Source organism: Anguilla anguilla, chromosome 5, assembly GCF_013347855.1.
Source record: "Anguilla anguilla isolate fAngAng1 chromosome 5, fAngAng1.pri, whole genome shotgun sequence".
Taxonomy (NCBI): Eukaryota; Metazoa; Chordata; class Actinopteri; order Anguilliformes; family Anguillidae; genus Anguilla; species Anguilla anguilla.
Genome location: NC_049205.1, coordinates 57,735,644 through 57,756,249, shown reverse-complemented (window position 1 = coordinate 57,756,249; position 20,606 = coordinate 57,735,644). Strand labels below are relative to the sequence as shown.

The 20,606-nt window shown below is 49.0% G+C and overlaps 1 protein-coding gene across 1 annotated transcript; it reads right to left on the bottom strand.

Moving 5' to 3' along the window:
- Positions 1-2,737: 2,737 nt before the first annotated feature.
- LOC118226974 (cysteine-rich secretory protein LCCL domain-containing 2-like) lies at positions 2,738-19,408 on the bottom strand. Its single transcript, XM_035417001.1, has 15 exons — positions 19,134-19,408; positions 16,151-16,505; positions 13,168-13,286; positions 12,181-12,313; positions 10,512-10,627; positions 9,967-10,067; positions 9,378-9,575; positions 9,024-9,084; positions 8,584-8,650; positions 8,304-8,434; positions 8,069-8,112; positions 7,876-7,948; positions 7,351-7,426; positions 5,351-5,481; positions 2,738-3,528 (listed from the first exon to the last, which is right to left on the bottom strand). The coding sequence occupies exons 2-15, from the start codon at positions 16,424-16,426 to the stop codon at positions 3,477-3,479; spliced, it is 1,578 nt and encodes a 525-aa protein (XP_035272892.1). The 5' UTR covers positions 16,427-16,505; positions 19,134-19,408; the 3' UTR covers positions 2,738-3,476.
- Between the last annotated feature and the right edge of the window lie 1,198 nt (positions 19,409-20,606).

Genomic DNA, 20,606 nt, shown 5'->3' with positions numbered 1-20,606 from the left:
ACAGAACATATACCAATGGAAAAGGCTTAAAGCTTGGACACAGAGAAAAGTTACAAAATAAATAAAACCACAAGACATACATACAGTGCACTTGCTTTCTGTTTGATGCCTTATAGGGCAGCTCACATGTACTGTACTGTGGTTATTCAAGGCACCAAAACTTGTGCTGTCTCAAACAATGGGTTGTAGGAAGAAAGCCCACACTGAAGACCACCGACAAGTTTAAGCATCTGGATTTTGCCAGATGTCATTGGAACTGTGACTGGAACCAGATGCTACGGTCACAACTGTGCACTTGTTGACCATGCACATCATCGGCATGCTTGGCGTCAAAAGAGGGATGCATACCAGAAAAAGCACATGATACCCATGGGAAAATATGGTTTTGGATCATTGATGCTTTTGGCACTGGTTTGCTTCCAGTGGTTCAGGGGTTCTTGTTTAAATTGATGGCATAATGTTTTTCACCAAATACCAGGACAGTTTATCCAAAAACAAGGTAGCCCTTGCCAGGGGGCTGTGACTTGACCAATGGTGGCCCTTCCAAAAAGTCTGTGACCTCACGCATACCTCAGAATCAGCAGAGAAATGGTTCTGTGAAAACAAGATCATTGTTTTGCAATGGCCATCTCAGTCTCTTGATGTAAACCCTATCGAAAGCAGTGTGGTCTGAATTGAAGAGGGCAGTTCGTAAGCATTAACCAAATGACATAGACCACAGGTGCCAAACTCCAGTCCTGGAGGGTCGCAGTGTCTAATGGTTTTTTGGGTGTTCCTGACACAAGTGGTTCATTTAAGCCATTGATTGGCTAAGGAATCCACACACCTAGTTCTCAAAGCCTTGATTGGCAGCTGATTGAAAGGAAACCAGAAAAACCCGCAGACACTGCACGGCCTCTTGGGATTCAGTTTGACAGCCCTGATACAGACGATCTTGAAGGGCTTTGCATGGAGAAGCTGCTCCATGTACAGTGCCAATACTTGTGAAACCTTTTTTTTTTTTTTTAAATTTATTTATGATTTGAAATACATTTCTTTTGGCCAATTCCACTGAATCATCAACAACAAAGTACAATATGTTCCTTGTTTTTATTTTTTTGCATCTTTAACAAGGGTGCCAACGATTCATTCTGGATCCGACTGTATGTGTCAAAAGTCATGACAACTGTAACAGCACATAATCCAAAATAAGTGGATGACTGAATCAGGTTGCAGCAATTGGACGACTGTAAATGATGAGTGCTCTGCAGGTGGCCTCATAAGGATCCAGCGCTGGCATATTACCAGTTAAGGATTGAGTTATAGTTTGCATCTGGGCAGCGAAAAAGTAAGGCCCTAACTTTTAATCACAGCTGATTAAAAGAAGGTTAATCAAAATGAAGACATACAAAAGTCTATTTTTATATCTTCTTTATTTTTTAAGTTGTGCAACAAAAAAGACAAACTGCTCGCCATATAAAAAATACAAGAAAAATGATCACTCCAAAAATATTTATGTTAGGCACTTTTACAGACACAGACACCATATCTTAGAAAAAAAGACAATTCAAAATATTTACATAATACACATTTCCGCAGCTGTACAAATAATGGAATAATACAATTTCCCTCCAGAATTCCCATATGGTTCATACAGAATGCAGTGACAGAACCGAGATAACTGAAAAGAGCAGCAAAGTCAATGGCAAGATTTTCTCTTGAATTATATGCTTTTCTCCGATTGGTCTGGATGCCACATGTGACAACTGTAGGCCAATCACAGAGCAGGAGGTTAAAGATAAAAAACAAACACGCCCCCTTTGTCAGAAGAGCAGTAATATTCAGCCATCAACCAGAATGAATTAAAAAGAAAAACAAGCAAAAAGCCACTCTGACGTGGCGGGGGGGGGGGGGCAAATGACACACCAACCGAAAAACGAGAGCAGTAAAGCATGAAGATTTAAGATCTAAGCACAGAGGTCAATGTCCATTACTATGAAAGCTTAGTTACATTGCACTGCATGTCTCCGGGTTAAATATATTTTGATTATACTGCTGTTTATGAACGCTTTAAAGAGATCCATGTTGGACATGAGGTTCTATAAACAATTCCCAAGGACATGAACTGCTGTACAAACTGCAAAAGTAAAAAAAACCTTAGCAGGCACATTGTATGCTTTTATTGAGAAAATCTAATATATAGTGTCTCCAAATTCAAATCCAGTACCATACTCTTTACTGCTATAGAATCTATGCACTTTAAGTGCGGTTCAGGTAAAGATCCACTTAACCCTTTAAAGATAAGTTTTTTTGGAATGTTATGTCAAAAATTCCAAGTCAGTGTTCTAGAACTCCATTGCTTTCAATCACCAGTACTGATTCTTACATCAGCATTAGAATGTTCAGTCAAGAACACTCTAATCACATATTTGTTATCTTACACCTTAAAAAGTTAAAGGCTATGTGGAGAGAAGGGGGGAGGGGGCGGGGGGCAGGTGGTGTGGGTGAGGAGGGGCATATCATTTGCCACTGAGCTGAGCAGAAGTAGTGGGGGGGGGTTTAAAGAGGACTAGGTTTGGTCTACTGCACAGAAGATACAGTATTGATGACAATTATTTCCTTGAAAGTTGAAACTAACACTATTCTGGCTACGTATCCATTCTCTATATGAGTTCTCATTTCTTCTGCACAACACCACAAAGGGAAACAGCAGCTTTATTTTAGGATGGGTCTGCTTTTCTCCACCACAGAGCCTCATCCACAGCCACCTGCCCTCACTTTAAATACGTTGGGAAAGGCACCTAGGTGTGGGTGTTTTCACCATGGAAACGAAATATCTCAAAAAACAAACAAATGTTGAGACATGCATCCAAAAAAAAAACAAAAAAAAAAAAACCACAGAACAAATAATGATTTGAACATATACTGTAAATATCAAGTATATCACATTAAATATGTACAAAATGATTAAAGTGTGATCAATATACATTCCTGTGTACGAGATCAATCATTTACTTCTGTAAATTAAAAAAATTATACATAAATATATAAATGAAAAGATATTTTCATTTTTTAACCTACAACCTACACTTCAAGATGGGTATACCAGCACCGCTATTAAAATCATTATTGATACTGTACAGCATTTTGCATATGTTCTTGTATTGGCATTAAAAATATCAACACCTAACAGATCTATACAAATAAGAGATTTAAAAAAGGCCCTTTCTAATTTCCTCTTGTGTTGTAAAATTGACATTACTGACTGATCTGATCGAAATGCCCAAGAGGTATAGTGAAGCTCCACCCCTTTTCTGCAGGTGGGTGTGCTGTGGCAGGGGGGAGATCTGAGTAATTGCCATGGCGATGACACTGTGCACTTCCTGTCCATGCAGAGTGGATGGGGAGACCCTGTGTGCACCCGGAGCCACTGGACTGGAGGGCCCCGTGCTCGTGTGTGTGTGTGCGTGTGTGTGTGTGTGCGTGTGTGTGACGTCTCACTGTCTCACGGTGAAAACACGGAACGAGCCTCCGTCCAGGTTGCTCTTGCTGCGGGGGAAAAAAGACGAGAGGAAAACTTGAAGCAGTCCTTCACTCGCAGCTGACAGACCATCCACACACAGCAATATTTCCCCAATGGGTTTTCCAGAGCATGCATGTAAAATACAGATCACAATCCATAAACCCAGGGGGTTTCCAGTCCTTATATGAAACGTTGTCCCTCTACTGAGCCCAAAGATTTAACTCGAGAAGCTTCAGTGTCATCTGTAATCTTTATCCCCCAGTAAAACCTCACACCCATCTGGAGTGCCCTTGCTTGCCATAAATACCATTAAAAAGCTTAGTCTAGTTTCCATTGTTGTAAAAGGGAACCAAAACACAAGAACTAAAATCTTGTCTCCAGAGTTGGACAACAGTATCTGGCTGAAGAACAGAGATGATGTTAAAAAATTACTGATCCCCTAGTAATGACTTCATTTAAAAAAAAAAAAAAAAAAAAAAAAGCACTAACAGAGATAAATAGAGAGTCAGTTAAGATAATTCCTCCCCTGTTTTGTTTTCTCTGGCAAACATATTCCCAAACAGGGAAATAAAAACCCTGTGGTTCATGTTCTGAACACGGCTCTTCAGAGCAGTCGCAGGAGTGCTGAATCTGTACGCTTCCACACTGCCTGCTCACCGGCGATGCTGCCTCCCCTTCTCGCGGAAGCCCACCTCTCTAGCAATCGGCTGACTATCTTTCCTGGGTCGGTTGCTTGTAGCTCACTGATTTGCCGAGATTCGACGGCTTTGACGCCCTGACCTTCTCAGAACTCCAGTGTGGACAAAAGCCATCCCACTGACAGCAGATAAGCCGTTATCGCACCCCAATGGGAGCCGATGAGTCAGCCCGCGGCGGGGTTCCCACCCACAGGCGGCTAAAAGGGACGCTAGTTCGCAGCCGTTTCCACGTTTATGAGTGTTTGCCGACATGGGTGGTTCACCCCCGTTCACCGCGTCATCATTAGCCCGGGGGGGGTTAACAGCTCTGGGCTCTGTTAGCCCCGGCGGCGCGCTACCCCATTGCTAGCGCATGAGAGGCAGCCTTTGTCGTCAAGCAGCTCCTCTCCTGACAGGGTGCCTTCTGGGAATTCCGGCGTCGCCATGGCAGCGCACCACAACCCTGGTAATAAGGGCAGCCCTCTATGCCCAGTTCTCTGGAAAATCACCACCCCACCCCGCACCCCCCCCCCCCCACCCACACACACACCAAAATTGATTCAACTGTAAAATATCTGCAATTAATCAGACTAACTAAATATGTTTACGGAGGAGGTTTTTCCTAGAAAACTTTTGAAAAAGGATCCTGGGAAAAAGGAGTGTAGGTGGACACACGAAACATGTCTGCCAAAGGCAAAAGCCTAAGGCCGATTCGTGCTGTAAGTGCTTTAGTACGCCACACCAAAGCAGGTTTTTCTGGGGTTTTCTGGGGTTTTCTGGGCCTTAAGTGCCTGTGACGACGATGAAGATCGCCAGAACCGAGGTTTCTGGTTCAGCGGGGAGTTAAGATTTCACGAGCGTCTTCTCCCTTATTTTGTCAACGCAGCTCTTTGCACACACGCTGCGGCGAGTTAAGTGGCGGGCGGCGCAGAGAGAAAGCAAAGCGATGGCGTGTGTGGTCTCTCCGCACATAAAACGGCCTAATCGCTCATCGGCCTGCCCACACATTTTGTTGGTTTTTTTTTGGGGGGGGGGGGGGGTTTCTCGAGATTCCCGGGCTCGTAAGCCGCTGATGCTTGCGTCTCGAGTGTGCGCGGCACCGTGGCGAAGGGAAAAGTGGGGCGAGGAGGAAGGAGAGAGGAAGAGGAGGAGGAGAAGGGGAAAAGGGCACCTCTCTGACTGGACCCCGTTCTTCAGGGTTCCCACGTAGCTCTTCCTCTTCTCCAGGGCCAGGACGTCCACGTAGCCGCCGTCAGCTTTGATCACCCCGGCGTGGATGGCTGCCCGGCAGATACTGGAGCTCTGGGGGTGTGGGGGGGGGGAGAGGAGAGCTTCATTAAAATCTGCTTCTGACACACATTCTGCTCTACAAAGAGCAATCAGCTCTACCATTCCTATTGTGTCTCACTATCATAGTGTTTCTTTATACAAACACACACACACACACACACAAACACTGGGCCAACTGACACGATCTGGCAACTGTACAACTTCATTAGATGGTACCGTTGATCAAAGGCTGTGCGATCTCGCCCCCCCCAACCCCCCCGCCCCCTGCCCCCCGCCCCCCCTTGCCCAACGCCGTACTTCCCTCTTTCATCCACACACACCGCATCATTGATCAGAACATGGAATTCTGCCACCGGCGCATAGCAACAATCGGTGAAGCGGTCAGGTCACCATGACATGAAACAGTAGGCCGCTTTTTTTTTCCCCCCCCCCTCTATTTACTTCCCATTTGGCACACGGCTGCTGCACATGCACACGGTCCAGTGAACAAAGCCTTCCAGGCGGCACTTTGGAGTATGGATCTAGGGCACGTCCGGAACTGTTCGCCTATCTGTACCCCTCCGGAGGCTCAGGGGGGCTCCCCCCTCCAGCACCCTGGAACTCTGCCCTGCTCAATCTCACCCCCTTTTACGCAAGCCTGCACAATCCACACCCAGCACATCTATTAGCCCCTGGGGTCAAGGCCTACTCAGAAGAAAACTAAATCCCGGAAGGGCTGAAATATGAAAGTCTCTTCTCCTACTCTCTTTAGACCACGGGGGGGGGGGGGGGGGGGGGTAAACTGTTTAACAAAAACAATCAGTTTAGATCCAAAAGCTAACAGAATGTCTGGCACAGAAAGCTAGCAGACGCTTTGGCTGGCAGAGCTGGCCTGTCTACAAGTACATCGGTCTTATCAGAAGGTTATCCTGCTTTTTTAATTTTTGTGTTTTCTTTTTTTAACTATATTTTTCTGTTCTATTGTACTTGTTGTATTTTCTAGCTGCCGGTACAATGAAGCTTGTGCGCGAGCGCTGGAGAGTTGACCTGATTTCCATCCCTGAACAATGTGAGTAATTGGGGGGGGGGGGCTGCTGGAGGTCTCTGGGGATCTCTCTGTAGTGCAGCCAGCTGGGAAGGCACTCAGCTCCTTCAGGGGGGGAAGCTGAAACGAGCCGAGGGCAACAGGTTCACGTCGGGGCAGCGAGTTTCCAAAGCGCCCCCTTCCCAAAAACCCCTGCGTCCCGCTGCATAGCCACCCGCCTGGTAAAAATATTTAGGTTTCCCCTTATTTTCATCTGGAGAATCAGTAGGGGGCAGGTGAAGGGGGAGGGGGGGAGGGGGATGGCGGCAGGGTACAAAACTAGGGAGTAGCTTAGCTTCACTGCGTTGTCCAGGGAGATAAGCCCCACCCCTCCTGACAGTGTCACTAGCCACTAGCACACCAGCCCCATGTCAGATACAAGCCCTGGCCCAGCGGGCACCAATCAGAACAGGAGCTGTGGTGTGGGCGTGTCATCCAGTAGCACCGATGCCAGTAGCAGCACAGCAGCCAGACCCCGCCCACCTCCCGTGTACCGGCCTATCCGTGTTCACCGAGTCACCCGGGGGCTCGTAAGTGCTATTCCAACCCTGGTGCAAATAAAATGTACTGCAATGTATTGTAAACATGTGCACTTCTCGGAAAACATATTGCCGAATATATTTCACAGCTGGGGATTTGTAAAAAAAAAAAAAAAAATTGCATTTTCGGAAAGCGGAAATATTTTTTACGCTTTGATAATAAATTTTATCTCAATGTATTTTCAGCATATTTCACATCCACCATGGAACACCCAGCCGGTCCCCCAAACGCAAGGCCTCCCCCGGTGCTATAGAGGCAGGCAGGAAGTAGATGCTTACGTCTGCGTAGATGTTGCTCCCCACCACCGGGGCCCAGTAGGACGGCTGGCTCTTGCAGTTGGCCGGGCATAACACTCTGAGGAGAGATCGACCAATAGGGTGAGACGGAGGCACTCGCAGGAAGCGCTGTGACTCCTGTCACCTCCTGCTCTGAGAGCTCAGGAAATGACATCAGCAGCTCGTCGCTAGCATTGAAGGCGGCATCACAATGTGTTTAGCTGTGTCGGTTTCATTGGAGGGAGGTACGTTTGGTCCTGAAGCAATTTGCGCACCTCTTCTGAGAATGAAGGACCTTTTGTGCCCTTGTTTGCCGACCTTGCAGCTTTAAGAAATCCTTCAGTGATCGAGGTTTTAAACCTCCCAAGCTTCCCTCCAGTCTGTGGCCTGGCAAATATTGTGGGTGTAATTTTTTTTTTGTTTTTGTTTTTTTGGTTACTGTAAAAGGCTTTTAAAAGCAGCTGGAGTCAATACTGAGTTCTGTTCTGGTGCACGTATGCGGACTGACGGGATCTGTAAGACCAGTACCTGGGGCAGTTAACTTGCAGTCTCCCAAAAGGACAGATCTCGTTCACTGTGGCATAGCAGTCCACTGACACTTCTGCAGGAGAAAGGAAAAAGACAAAGGTCACTGACATCTGCACAGTCCTTCAAAGGCCTTCCCGTATGAAAGAAACATGGCCATTTTTCGGGGTATCTGGAAGGGGTCTGGCTGGCTTACCTTCTACTCTGGCCACCGTGAACGCGTTCCCCGTTTTGAATTTGCTGTGAAGGTTAAAACAGAAGTGAATGAGCGATTCAGTCCCCTCCGCATTCTCAGCAAGACTCATGCTGTTTTTATGACTACCTCTCCCAGAATGCTGAGAATGTTCTTTCACGGAACGAGAAGCCACGGCCACCGAATGAACAGACTCGGCGTGATGTTCGTCAGTCACGGGCCAAACTGAGGCGTTTACCTGAAAGATTCGATCCCGTTCTTCGTCGACTTGATGAAGAACGGCAGCCTGTCTTTCCGAGTGATGTCCACCAGGCCGCCGTTGTTATCGATCGCCCCATAATGCATTGCGGTACGGCAGATGCTGGATTGCTGGAACGTCGAGGGAACAGGGGGGAAACGTAAGACGCTAAATACGGAGCGCTCTTTCCAGCTCCTGTGTTAAGCAAAGAGCCGCCAAAGCGGTCATTTAAAAGCCCAGCAGGCCCGGGAAACGCGTGCGGTCAGGGCCACAGACTCACCACGTCGTAATAGAGCGTCCCAAACACTTTGCCCTTCTTGTTCATGCAGTCCGCGGGGCAGTTGTATCTGCAGGAGAGGGGACAGACCGACCATCAGTCACACCTCGCAAGGGAACGTCCTGAGCAGGCGAGCGGCTATCGGACCGCCGTCGGTGCCAACCGTCGGCCCGGCAGCATCTCAAATGTCAACAATCGGCACGGCCGTTCACCAACGATTTCGTATCATTTTAACGGTCAAGAAAAATCTTAATTGCCACACCTCCACTGTTGGTTAGCGGAGCGCGGTTGTGCAGCCCGCTGTTTGCAAAACGCTAGCAGACGGACAGCTGTGCCGGTGGCAGTTCCCTAATGGCCCACCAGTGGGCGCTCTACGCTTGGTGGCGAGGCTCTCCCCTGTTTAAACGAACTGGACAGTGAAAGCTCAGTTGGGATTGGCTGACCTGTTGCACGTGGGTCCTCTGCACTTGTCTCGCACCCTGGTCTCGCACTTAACGTTCTGAACTGCAAGAAAAACAGAGCAAATAAAAAAGCAATCAGATGACAAACTAAGCAGTCGCGGAATCTGAACAGCGAGCAGTAGGTCATGCGAGCAGCTAAACATGCCTGTATTAAATAAACTGCAGCAGCGCAAATGCTGTTTCTAAAATACTTTGGGCAGGGGGAGGGGTTATGAACCTGGCTTGGCACAAAGATGTCCCTAAACCATAGCCATGCCCCCGCCCTAGCCCCTGCCCGTGTCCCCGCCCCCACCCCTGCCCCCACCGCCAAGAACCAATCCTATCCAAGACACTGACCCAGGAAGTTGGTGGCCGCTGGCTTGCTGGATGATGGCCTCTTGGTCGTGGGCGGTTTCTTGGGTGCAGAGGGCCTTTTGGGGGTCGCCGGTTTGGGTTTGGGGGCTGGTTTGGCAGTCGTCGTTGCTGGGGGCCTGACCGGCACCTGAGCCTGCTCTACTTCATTCATGTCCTCCGTTTCGGGGCGCTGTGACTCTCCTGGGGGTGTGGGGTGGGGGTATGGCATGGTGATGAGGAGGGACAAGTCATCATCAAAATATAACACAACACCACATCCACATTAAAGCAATTTAACTGCTCTGTCAAACCACTGTTAGCTACAGCATAGTGTGTGCACTGTGTGCTGTAAGAGGCAAGTCAGTATACTGTTTATACACACAACATTCCATATGTGTACAAAAAATGCTGTAAGGATATGGTACACAAATTGCAAATATGTTACAAAACCATACTTGACTTTATGTAACACACACTTCAATTTAATATTCATTATTATATATCTAAATTAATCTCAACAATTTTTCGAGCGTTACAGTATGTAACATATGTAACAACAGCCTGAGCCGAGTTTCAGACAAAGCTCCCGTACCCTTGTAGCAGAGGTTGTCCCGGCAACGCCCGCCGTAGCTGGGCGGGCACTTTGAGCAGGAGCGGCCGTGTTGGTAAGGAGCCTCTCCAATCCAGTTCCCCCTGAGGATTAGCACAGGAGTTAGCATCGAGGGCTAATGCTAAAACGCTACATTTTTCTCATTAATAACACAGTCACCCAAAATGGTCACCGGACCGAGCTAGAGCACTTAGCGTGCTCTCGCACACCATCGCGGACAAGAAGCTCAAGCCTGTGTTGTCAAAACACTGCGCTCTGTCCTGCTGGCAGTTCAACCATTAAACAGCTGTCAGGCCTCGTTTTTCTTTTCCATTTCATAATCACTTATTCCTTTTTCTTTTTTTTTTACTTTCCATTCCACCTTTCCGTCTGTGACCTAAATCTGTCCCAAAGTTGCTTTCTAAACAGACACGTCGAATGAAAAGTCCCTATTTGCAGGAAGCGAGAAAGAAAAGAAGCAGACGGGGTGGGTGCGGACAGAGGGGGGAGGGGGAAGGGGAAAGGGGGAGAAGCTCCGCTTTTCTTACTTCGGGGAGTAGTTGCAGACGAGGTACACGGCATTCTGCCAGACTTCTCCCCACACGTCCATCCTGGGGCACACGTGCACCGCACACCCCACTCTGTTGGTGGTGGCCCAGACCAGCTGGAGACAGGGAGAGACACCGGTGTTCACATCGCTGTTCTACTGGAGCGCAACCGCATCACAAGCACGACATTCTAGAACAACGGGCAGGATTCTACTGCCACACAGACATGCAGACACAAAGACACACAGACACACAGACACACAGACACGCAGACACGCAGACACACAGACACACAGACACAAAGACACACAGACACACAGACACACAGACACGCAGACACGCAGACACACAGACACACAGACACACAGACACAAAGACACAAAGACACACAGACACACAGACACACAGACACGCAGACACAAAGACACACAGACACACAGACACACAGACACGCAGACACACGGACACACCAGCTGGACCAGTGTGCACTGTGTCTCCTCCTCCTTCAGGAGCAAGCACAAAATGTTTACTTGGAACATAGTTTCAAAAATGTTTATCAATGGAAAATAGTGTCATTTCTTTGGGTGCACAAAGTTTTAGTTTTTTAAATTTTGTAATAAGCATTCCAGTATGAGCACACAGAATGCTGGTAGATTTGGGCTATTAAAAAAAAAATGATTTGAGGAACACTGACCTTGACAGGTTATAGTCCTGCCCTAACTCACTCGTTGTGTCTCATAATAGCCCAGACAGGCACAGAGAAGGACAGAGAGATAAAAAAAGAATGCGCTCTCCCCTCTTCCTTCTCCAAAGAGACTCCACACGGGTCATACCCTGAAACAGTGACTCAGCCGTGACACTGCAGAACTGGTGCAACAGCTTGTAGCGCTCAATCTGATCTCTACAGTGATACAGGAAATGCTTATCACAGAGAGACTTTGGGGGAACTAAGACCAAACCCCATCGCCAGCCCCTGTGACGAGGGAATCACAGCTAAGGAGCAAGCGAAATCGGTCTGTGTGTGTGTGACTGTGTGTGTGTGTGTGTGTGTGTGTGTGTGTGAGTGTGTGTGGGTGTGTGTGTGTGAGTGTGTGGGTGTGTGTGAGTGTGTGTGTGTGCGTGTACGTGTGTGTGTGTGTGTGTGCTTGTGTGTGTGTGTGGGTGCTTGTGCATGTGGGTGTGTGTGTGTGGGTGTGTGTGTGTATGAGGCTGGCTTTGTTCCCTGTTCCACATTCCTCACACCAACAAAGGAATCCAGGTCAAACACAGAGGATGATAGTTATGGGGAGAACAGAACACTTTCCAGATGGTGATGACCTGGATTTGGAGAAGAGGATGAAGGAGAGAGGGAGTGAGAGAGGGGGGAGGGGTGGGGAACTGTGTTTTTGTAAACCCATCCCAGCCACAGTGTAAAGTCTGAAAGCCGGTCAGTCTCAGGGGATGGCTGCTGTTTTTGTTATAACGTTCAGGCGTGGCAGCCGCTGTAAAGAGGTGAGCAGGTTTTGGCTCATAGGCAGACAGCTGGGGGTTAAGACCACAGGTGAGGGGCGCACCTGTCCTGCCCAAAGACCCCTCTTCCCCCCTCCTCCGCCAGGCTGCCCCGCCTCAGAGGGGGCGCTCCCAGCATTCAGACACCCTGTGCCAGCAGGGCGTGGCAGGGCCGGCTCACCTGGGTGTAGTGGGTACACATGGGCCCGGAGCAGCGGTCGGGACACCAGGGGTTGCACTCGTGAGGGTAGGGGTAGGTGTAGTCCTTCACCTCATCGTACCAGGCCTGCACGTGGTAACCGGGGGAACGGTACCTGTGGGGAGGGGGGGGGAGAGGATGGGGGGGGGGGGTGGAAGCGTGAGTAGCAGCACACAGAAAGCATGGCCCGCACGGCTGCCCCGGGGGCTCATGGGAAATACCAGGGAGGCTGTCCCGTCAGTTCCTTCGGTGGTGCCTAAAACGGGTCCAGAGCCTTTCTGCTGATTAATCTGATCCCAGCCCTGTGGGACGGGTGCCCTGTCTGTACCCGTGCCAGCCGGTGAAAGAGGGGCTAGGAATCTACGCCAGGCTGACATCATCTGGCTTTGTTCTTTCTTCTCTATTTTTTTTGCAGTGCTGAAAAGCCACCGTTCCTGGCTGGCATCAGAAGAGGAGGGGGAGGATGAGGGGGATTTTGGGAAGGGGTGCAGGTTCCTGGCACAGCACCTGCCGCGGGAGAGCGCCCGCTGTCCCACACAATGGGGCACTGTACGGCGTCCCCGATCCCCCGAATTAGCGGGCGAAGCACGGCCCTCTCTCTCATCTGCGGGCTGAGCGCGTGATGGGCATTACTCCCCGGTACCCTGTGCCAGGCGCAGGATGTGGCCTGTGTTCATGCATGCGTGTCCCTACGCTAGGAGCACTGTGCAGATCGTGCTGTGTTTTGAGTGCGGTGCGCTGTGACTTCAACATTACATTACATTACATTACATTCATTTGGCAGACGCTTTTATCCAAAGCGACTTCAAGCTGTGTGCGCAGTGTCTGAACACAGTGTGGCAGGTCCTGTGCATTTTGGGTATGATAGGTGCGCACGGCATAGCATTGGAGTGCAGCACAGGTTATGTAGGATATGTTGGCGGCAAGCCAGCAAGCCACGCCCTCCAGCGGCGAGCCCCGCCCTCTCACCTGCCCCAGTGCACAGCCAGGTTCTGCCCGATGGACATCAGCAGGTCTTGGGGTCCATGCTCCCACTGGCACTGCTCCGCCCACTGGGTGGCCGACCGCTCCAGCCCGTCGTCCCACAGCTGCGCACACAGGGGGGAGCACACACGCCTGTTACACGCCTGTCACCACGGCAACACTCGCCAACAAGCGCAGAGGCCAAGGGACCCGAGAGCCCAGCGCAGGCTCCCCACACAGTAAATCACAACTGTGCCACAGGCGGCACAGTTATCTAACTGCTGTGCAGATTACCTTCACCCAGGCATAACCTCTAAAATTGCAGAACGTGTTTCTGATATAATTAAAAGGCAAACTGCTGAAGCGGTTCTGGTGATAGACCTAGCTGAGCAATCAACATTCAAATCTTCCACCAGGTGGTAAAAAATGTCCAGCACCCTCATCTCTGTGTCATCCAAAATTTTGGACCGTTGCAGTGTGTACTGACTTTCTCACACATCCAACTCTCTTTCAAATATAAACCTCATACATTTTTAGACTCTTCGCCCCCCAAGCCCACAGTGAGCCTCACACTGAACCCAGGGGAGCTAGAACCTGGACTCCCTCCACTACAAACCCAATCCGGGTCTAAAACCAGGCTAATTTAATACTGTCCACTACCTGTGGAAAAAGAGGAAACTGCAGGGGGGGGGGGGGAGTGGGCTCTCTCTCTACTCCCCCTGCTCAGATCCGCTCAAAGCCTCAGCCCCCCCCCCCTACGGGAGTCCCGTCCAGCGCCCGGCCCCTCTCAGTAAATTTCCAGGTCCCCCAATGGCCATCACCCCCACCCCACCAACAACCATCCCCCCTCCCCAGCCCCTGGCCTCTTGCTGCTCACTGAAACCCTGGCTTGTTCGCTGAGCCAGGGCTGTGTGTAGGGCTGTAAGTAGGTCTATACGCAGGGCTGTACACAGGGCTGTACATGGTGCTATACGCAGGGCTGTACACAGGGCTGTACATGGTGCTATACGCAGGGCTGTACACAGGGCTGTACACAGGGCTGTACACAGGGCTGTACATGGTGCTATACGCAGGGCTGTACATGGTGCTGTACACAGGGCTGTACATGGTGGTATGCGCAGGGCTATATGCTGGGCTGTACACAGGGCTGTACATGGTGCTATGCGCAGGGCTGTACGCAGGGCTGTACATGGTGCTATACGCAGGGCTGTACATGGTGCTGTACGCAGGGCTGTACGCAGGGCTGTACATGGTGCTATACGCAGGGCTGTACATGGTGCTGTACGCAGGGCTGTACGCAGGGCTGTACATGGTGCTATACGCAGGGCTGTACATGGTGCTGTACGCAGGGCTGTACGCAGGGCTGTACACAGGGCTGTACATGGTGCTATACGCAGGGCTGTACATGGTGCTGTACACAGGGCTGTACATGGTGCTGTACACAGGGCTGTACATGGTGCTGTACATGGTGCTGTACACAGGGCTGTACATGGTGCTATACGCAGGGCTGTACGCAGGGCTGTACACAGGGCTGTACACAGGGCTGTACATGGTGCTATACGCAGGGCTGTATGCAGGGCTGTACACAGGGCTGTACATGGTGCTATACGCAGGGCTGTACATGGTGCTGTACACAGGGCTGTACATGGTGCTATACGCAGGGCTGTACATGGTGCTGTACACAGGGCTGCACATGGTGCTATACGCAGGGCTGCACATGGTGCTATACGCAGGGCTGTACATGGTGCTGTACACAGGGCTGCACATGGTGCTATACGCAGGGCTGTACATGTAGCAGTACACAGGCCCCTAGCCCCCCTGCACCAGAGCATCTTGCCAGGCTGATACAGACGGCTCAGGCCTGCGTCTTTACCGCCCGTCTCCCGGCCCTGACCCTTCCCCCTCTGTCTGCTGTTCTCTGCGGGGCAGTCTGCAGTCAGGCTAGCAACAGCCCAAATTAAACCCCCATGCCCTACCGACAACAAAACGAAAACCCCCTTGGCAACAGTTGCACATGAGTTCATTCTTTCCAAAAGGTGTCAGAAGATTAGCCTTGGAAAATTTTTTTTTTTTTTTTTTTTTAAAACACCCGTTCCCATTAGAGAGCCTCAAAGCAGTTGACTGATTTATGGCAGCAGCAGATGACAGGGCCTGCCTTTTAACCAGGTGCTGATACAGCGGCGTTAGCCTGTATACCCCCAAAATTGGCCCTGCTTCAGAGTCTGCAGTAGACTACTGTGCTGAGGCAGGTATTTTCTGCATTCAATACCAGTCACAGGTGAGAGGCTGCACTGGCACATAAAAACAGCCCTTCTTCTCCCCAACCCTTTCTACCCATTACAAAAAAACACACAGATGAAACCTTTCACAATGACTATTCACTGGAAAATGAAAAGTTGGAGCACTCTGATAATAAAGTGGACTTCTAGGCAGAAAGAGATTCCTGGACGTTTCTGAGGAAGGCGTAAGCCATGTTGAAACGGGAGAACCTCAGAAATGAAGTCAATGCAAAAGACAAAAATTCTGCCTGGAAGCCTTCTTTATTATCAGAGTGCTCTGACATTGTTTTTGGCAAATAGTTTTTGACATTTTTCATCTGTGTATCTCTGATGGTTTATGGAGTCTGTAGTTGCAGAGCACCCCTCCCATTTTTTGTAGTGATTAAGAGCGGAAAGCACATAAAGACCTTTCCAAACAACTCATCTCCGTCTCTCCTTCACCAAACGCAAGCCAAAGCACAGATTCTACAGACAAACCAGATAGTCATCTCCATACTCCTCAAAACACTCAAAACTCTCTCTACTCGTTAAAGCTGAAACATTCCAATTTGGTCGATCTTATGAACATTAACCGAGAGGCATGGCCTAGCACAACCACCACCCACAATGAACGCTCTTGCATTGGACGAAATGCAGAATGAACTGGTCAACTGGTCGCTAAAGGGAATCTGCGTGCATGCCTGAGACTGGCGGGTTTTAATCCCACTCACCATGTACTCCATGTCGGAGGCCGTGGGGTACACGCTGCCCCTCAGTTTGTTGTGGAGCTGGAGGATCTCCTGGCGGTCGGACCACTGGATGGCTCGGCGGGCCCGCCCGCGCGGCGCGCTCCCCGTGGCGTTGCGGTCCGCCTCCTCCTGGAAGCGGTCCAGCAGCCGCCGCAGCTCGGGGGAGTCGGGCAAGAAGAGGGCGGCGCCGTCGCGGGCGTGGAGGGCCAGCAGGGCGAGGGTGGCGAGGGCGGCGAGGCAGGGCACGGCGGCGTTCATCTCCTCTTCCTCGTTTTTCGTTTCTCTGCTGCAGACTACAGTGGGCTGCCTGTGTGTGTGTGCTCTCCGCTCCCGAGCTCTGTGTACACGGGCCGGAGAGAAAGCACAGCCTGTGAGCTCCGGGGCCCTGAATAAGCTGGCTTCAGTGGACACTCATCCAGACAGGCCTGTGCATACACACACACACACACACGCACACACACACACACACTCCCACACACACGCACACACACAGACGCAGACACGCACACACACACATGCACGCACACACACACTCCCACACACACGCACACACAGACACACACACACACACACACCGAGCCTAGCCAGCAAAAACTGAATGGCAAACATTGCCAGCCACTGACTGCCTCCTCCCTCCACCGTCTTTCTCCCACTTTTCTCCTCTCTTTCTTCTTTCACGTTCACCACACCCTCATCCATTAAAGGAGGCAGTGTGAGGACTTACATTACACATCTCTGCATTAAATGCATGGCAAACAAACCGATGGTGGAACGCATTGAACGCATTGCAGTAGTCGTAGCAACAGTCAGTCAGCACACGCGATTAAGAATGACGTTTCGTCTTTTGACCACTAGAGGGAGCCCTAACTGAGAAACATATCAGCACTGGGGACTCGTGACCGTGGCTCAGATTCACATTAAAATCGGTAAGAACACTGACACAAAAAGTCACTGCATACAATCTCGTGGCATATATACAAGCAACGTTGGTATAAAGCATGATAAAACTGTGTCCAGCGTCTTTTTAAAAATGTTCTCAATGTTCTCCCTGCCTAATGATAGTGTCTCAGAGACCACCGATTCACTTCCTCGCCAACTGTTGAAACAACAAAGGCATCAATTGCCCAGGCTTCCGTAGTAGTCAGCAGTGATGCAGTTTATTGATGAACATTACTTCACTTTGCAGACGGCAGTAATGCAATTTATCATCGAGTATTATTTAACTTTTCAGACATAACATTTAAAGTACAGTTAATAATACCAAACCTACTGCTCTTTCAATGATTCCTGTTTGTGCGCAACTGCACCAAATGCCGTATCAGAAACTGCTGAATATGCAAAGATTGAGAAAACTGATTTTGGAAGAACCATATTATTAACCTTGTTAAAATCTGCTCATTAGCAAACGGAGGAAACTCGTAAAAAAGTAGATGTTGATAAAACTGGGTTTCTTGAGGACCACGTATTAGATTTCTATTTACATCTCTACCGGAAAACATGATTTATCTGTCTGTTAACACGACCACTATATTAATTTATGGCGCTGGTGGTGAAATAGCCTATTTACTAGAAAGAAGGTCATCACGTGGGCAAATAAAACTTTCTGGCGTGATTTTTCAAACATATGTCACGTGACCAACAGAGGAATTGTCCCACAGATAATCTGTGACATTTATTTGCTGTCTACCAGGAACGAGAGAAAACCCGTGCCGAAAACGCCGTCTGATCGTAGCTACTCTTCTTCCTTCGAATAAGGACACCGGCAGTGTCCGTGTGTGCCGGTTGGCTACAGTCAACCGCCAAAGTTTGAGAGGGAAGTCAGACAGCGCCACTTCTGAGCCAGAGTGCCCGCGAGCGCACGCGGGAGGGAGAAGGGCGAGGACGGGGCTGTAGATTTTGCTCTGATCCCTCCCTCTGGAGACAAGGCTTGAGGTCTGACACCTGGTTTGTGTCAACACACTGTCACCACGGTAACCACCCCAGGCCCTGCACGCCCCCCTCACCCCCTCCTCCTATCCTGTGGGGGGATTATTTCTGTGCTTTCTCATCGTCGTCCTGAATTTAATGTGAGTGTGACAGACAGACCAGCAAGACAAACACAGGCCAGCCTGTTTTCACAAAGGTAAACCGTGCCGCCCACACTGTCCGTATCCTGAGCTTTTATCCTGAATGTCCCTGTGTCCCCTTCTCTTCTTGTCCAGGGTGAGGACAGACGAATGTAAATTGTAACGGATTTTGTGGTGTCATAATGGGACTGAGCGATGGACCATATGGAAATTGCATCAATAATTTAATTACACGGAAAAAATCTAAACAAGATTTTCTGCTCTCTCCCTCTCTCTCTGTCTCTTTCCCTCACTCAAACCAGCGTTCCTCTCGCCAAGTTAGTGAAACACTCACGAGGGTCCATTGAGCCAAAACAAGCATGTGCTTTCAGCTCCATCATCTCTCTCTCGAGTCTGATAAAGTCGCCGCAAAGCGCCTCCGCGTGCAAATCATTTCACTCTGCCAGCGCTGCACAGTGGCGGTTTTCTGAGACGGCGCGAGCTGGCTATTTAATCGTGCAACTTTATTCACTCGAGGCAACACAGTTACGACCACACACATTTCTAAAAAATAAATAAAATAAATAAAACCCCGATCCTATGATTTTATCCTGCAAATAAAACGCAAAATAAAAACACGAAGCAGGATTTCCAAAGTTGGCGATATTGTGCATTGGAAGTTGGCACCTTTGTGTTTTCTCTATAGCCTACATAAAACACCTTGTAATACATTCCACATGAAGCCGTAATGTAGGCTAAATCAATACTGTTCGGAGAGGCGAAGTATCATCCGCTATGACGGAAACATCGCATCACTTATGAATATTCAGTGGCTATAATAATGAAATTGAATCAGGTGTTAAAATACCGAAAACAGCAGCAGGTAAACTAGCGTCTCATCATATCAAAAGACATCTTACCAGAATCTGTGGACTTGTCGGGTAATTATCCTTAAGCTTCCTGCGATTTGCGGTATACTTGAACAATCTTGCTCCTCTTTGCCGGTGAAGTTATTTTTCTTTGTCAGATTCGCGCCGGCTAATCCGAAGTGTTGACTGGCAGCGGTGTGCGGGCTACAGAGCAACTCTGAGACTCTTGGTTCAATAACGGCACACACAGACCCTTATATAGGAACGAGCAGCCAGTTAAGGAGAGGAGGAATCTTAACTCGTCCCATTGACTCCTCCACCACCGAGTGGGCGATGTTTTTGGCTTGCCCCTCACGTTCTGAGAAAATGATCTGGAGGGAAAACGTAAGAGGGCTACGTAAAACATATGACATGTTAAGCGTAAGTACACACACACGCATACACACACACACACACACACACACACACACACACATATATATACATGTATATATATATATATATATAGAGAGAGAGAGAGAGAGAGAGAGATTTTCACCTTGTATTTGGTTACAAATGTTTTTATTAGTGGCATTAATTGCTCCTTGCTAGACAGCAATAAATGTCTGAATGTCTGAAACATGATTTAATACCATATTTAAAAGTTACTGTATATACTTAAATCTGAACTAATATGGAGACGAAAGAGTTTAGTGTAAGGAATTCTTACTTGAAAGATGTAAGAATGGACAAAAGTTAAAAAGGGGTCCCCCCCCCCTCCCCTCCTCTCCCAAGATTGACTTTGTCAAGAAAAAAAAAAAAAGAAACTGCATGTTTTTCTTTACTGCTTCTAAGGCACACACAGTGTTCAGACATTCAAAAAGAGTTCCATCAGCAGCGATAAATCTGCAAGGGATGGGAGGACTGGAGAGAGAGAGAGAGAGAGAGAGAGAGAGAGCTTGAGAACGGCTTGTCTTTGAGTACCCGTGCTCAGATAAGCAAACAAGCCCAGGCTACCGCTGTACTCAGCAACCACCCCACCGTGGAATTAATTACTCATAAGACTTTCTTTTTTTTTTAATTTTTTTTTTTTAAAGCCCAAGCTGAGCCGGACCCCCTGGCACCGCCCCCCCCCCGTCACATTGGCGAGGGTCGGAGAGCTAACGAGGGTATTTGCATTCGTGTTTACCTGGCAGGTGGGGCAAATCCAAGTACCCACCGGTGACGCAATCCAAGCTGTGATTTTTACAAGGGACCCACAAACTGTACAGACAGTGTGAGGCAGCACATGTTCTGTGGGCTGATTCCCTGATACACACACACACACACACACACACACACACACACACACACACACACACACACACACTCTTAGCACTTGAGGCAAATGCCATATCTTTAACACTAAGAGAATGGGGAACTCTCACACTCTCTATATGCTGGAAAACTGGAAAACACTCAGTCTGTATTATATGATTGACACACATACGTACACACACACACACAGGTATACAGATGCATTGCTCCCCAGAAATTTTTTTTCCA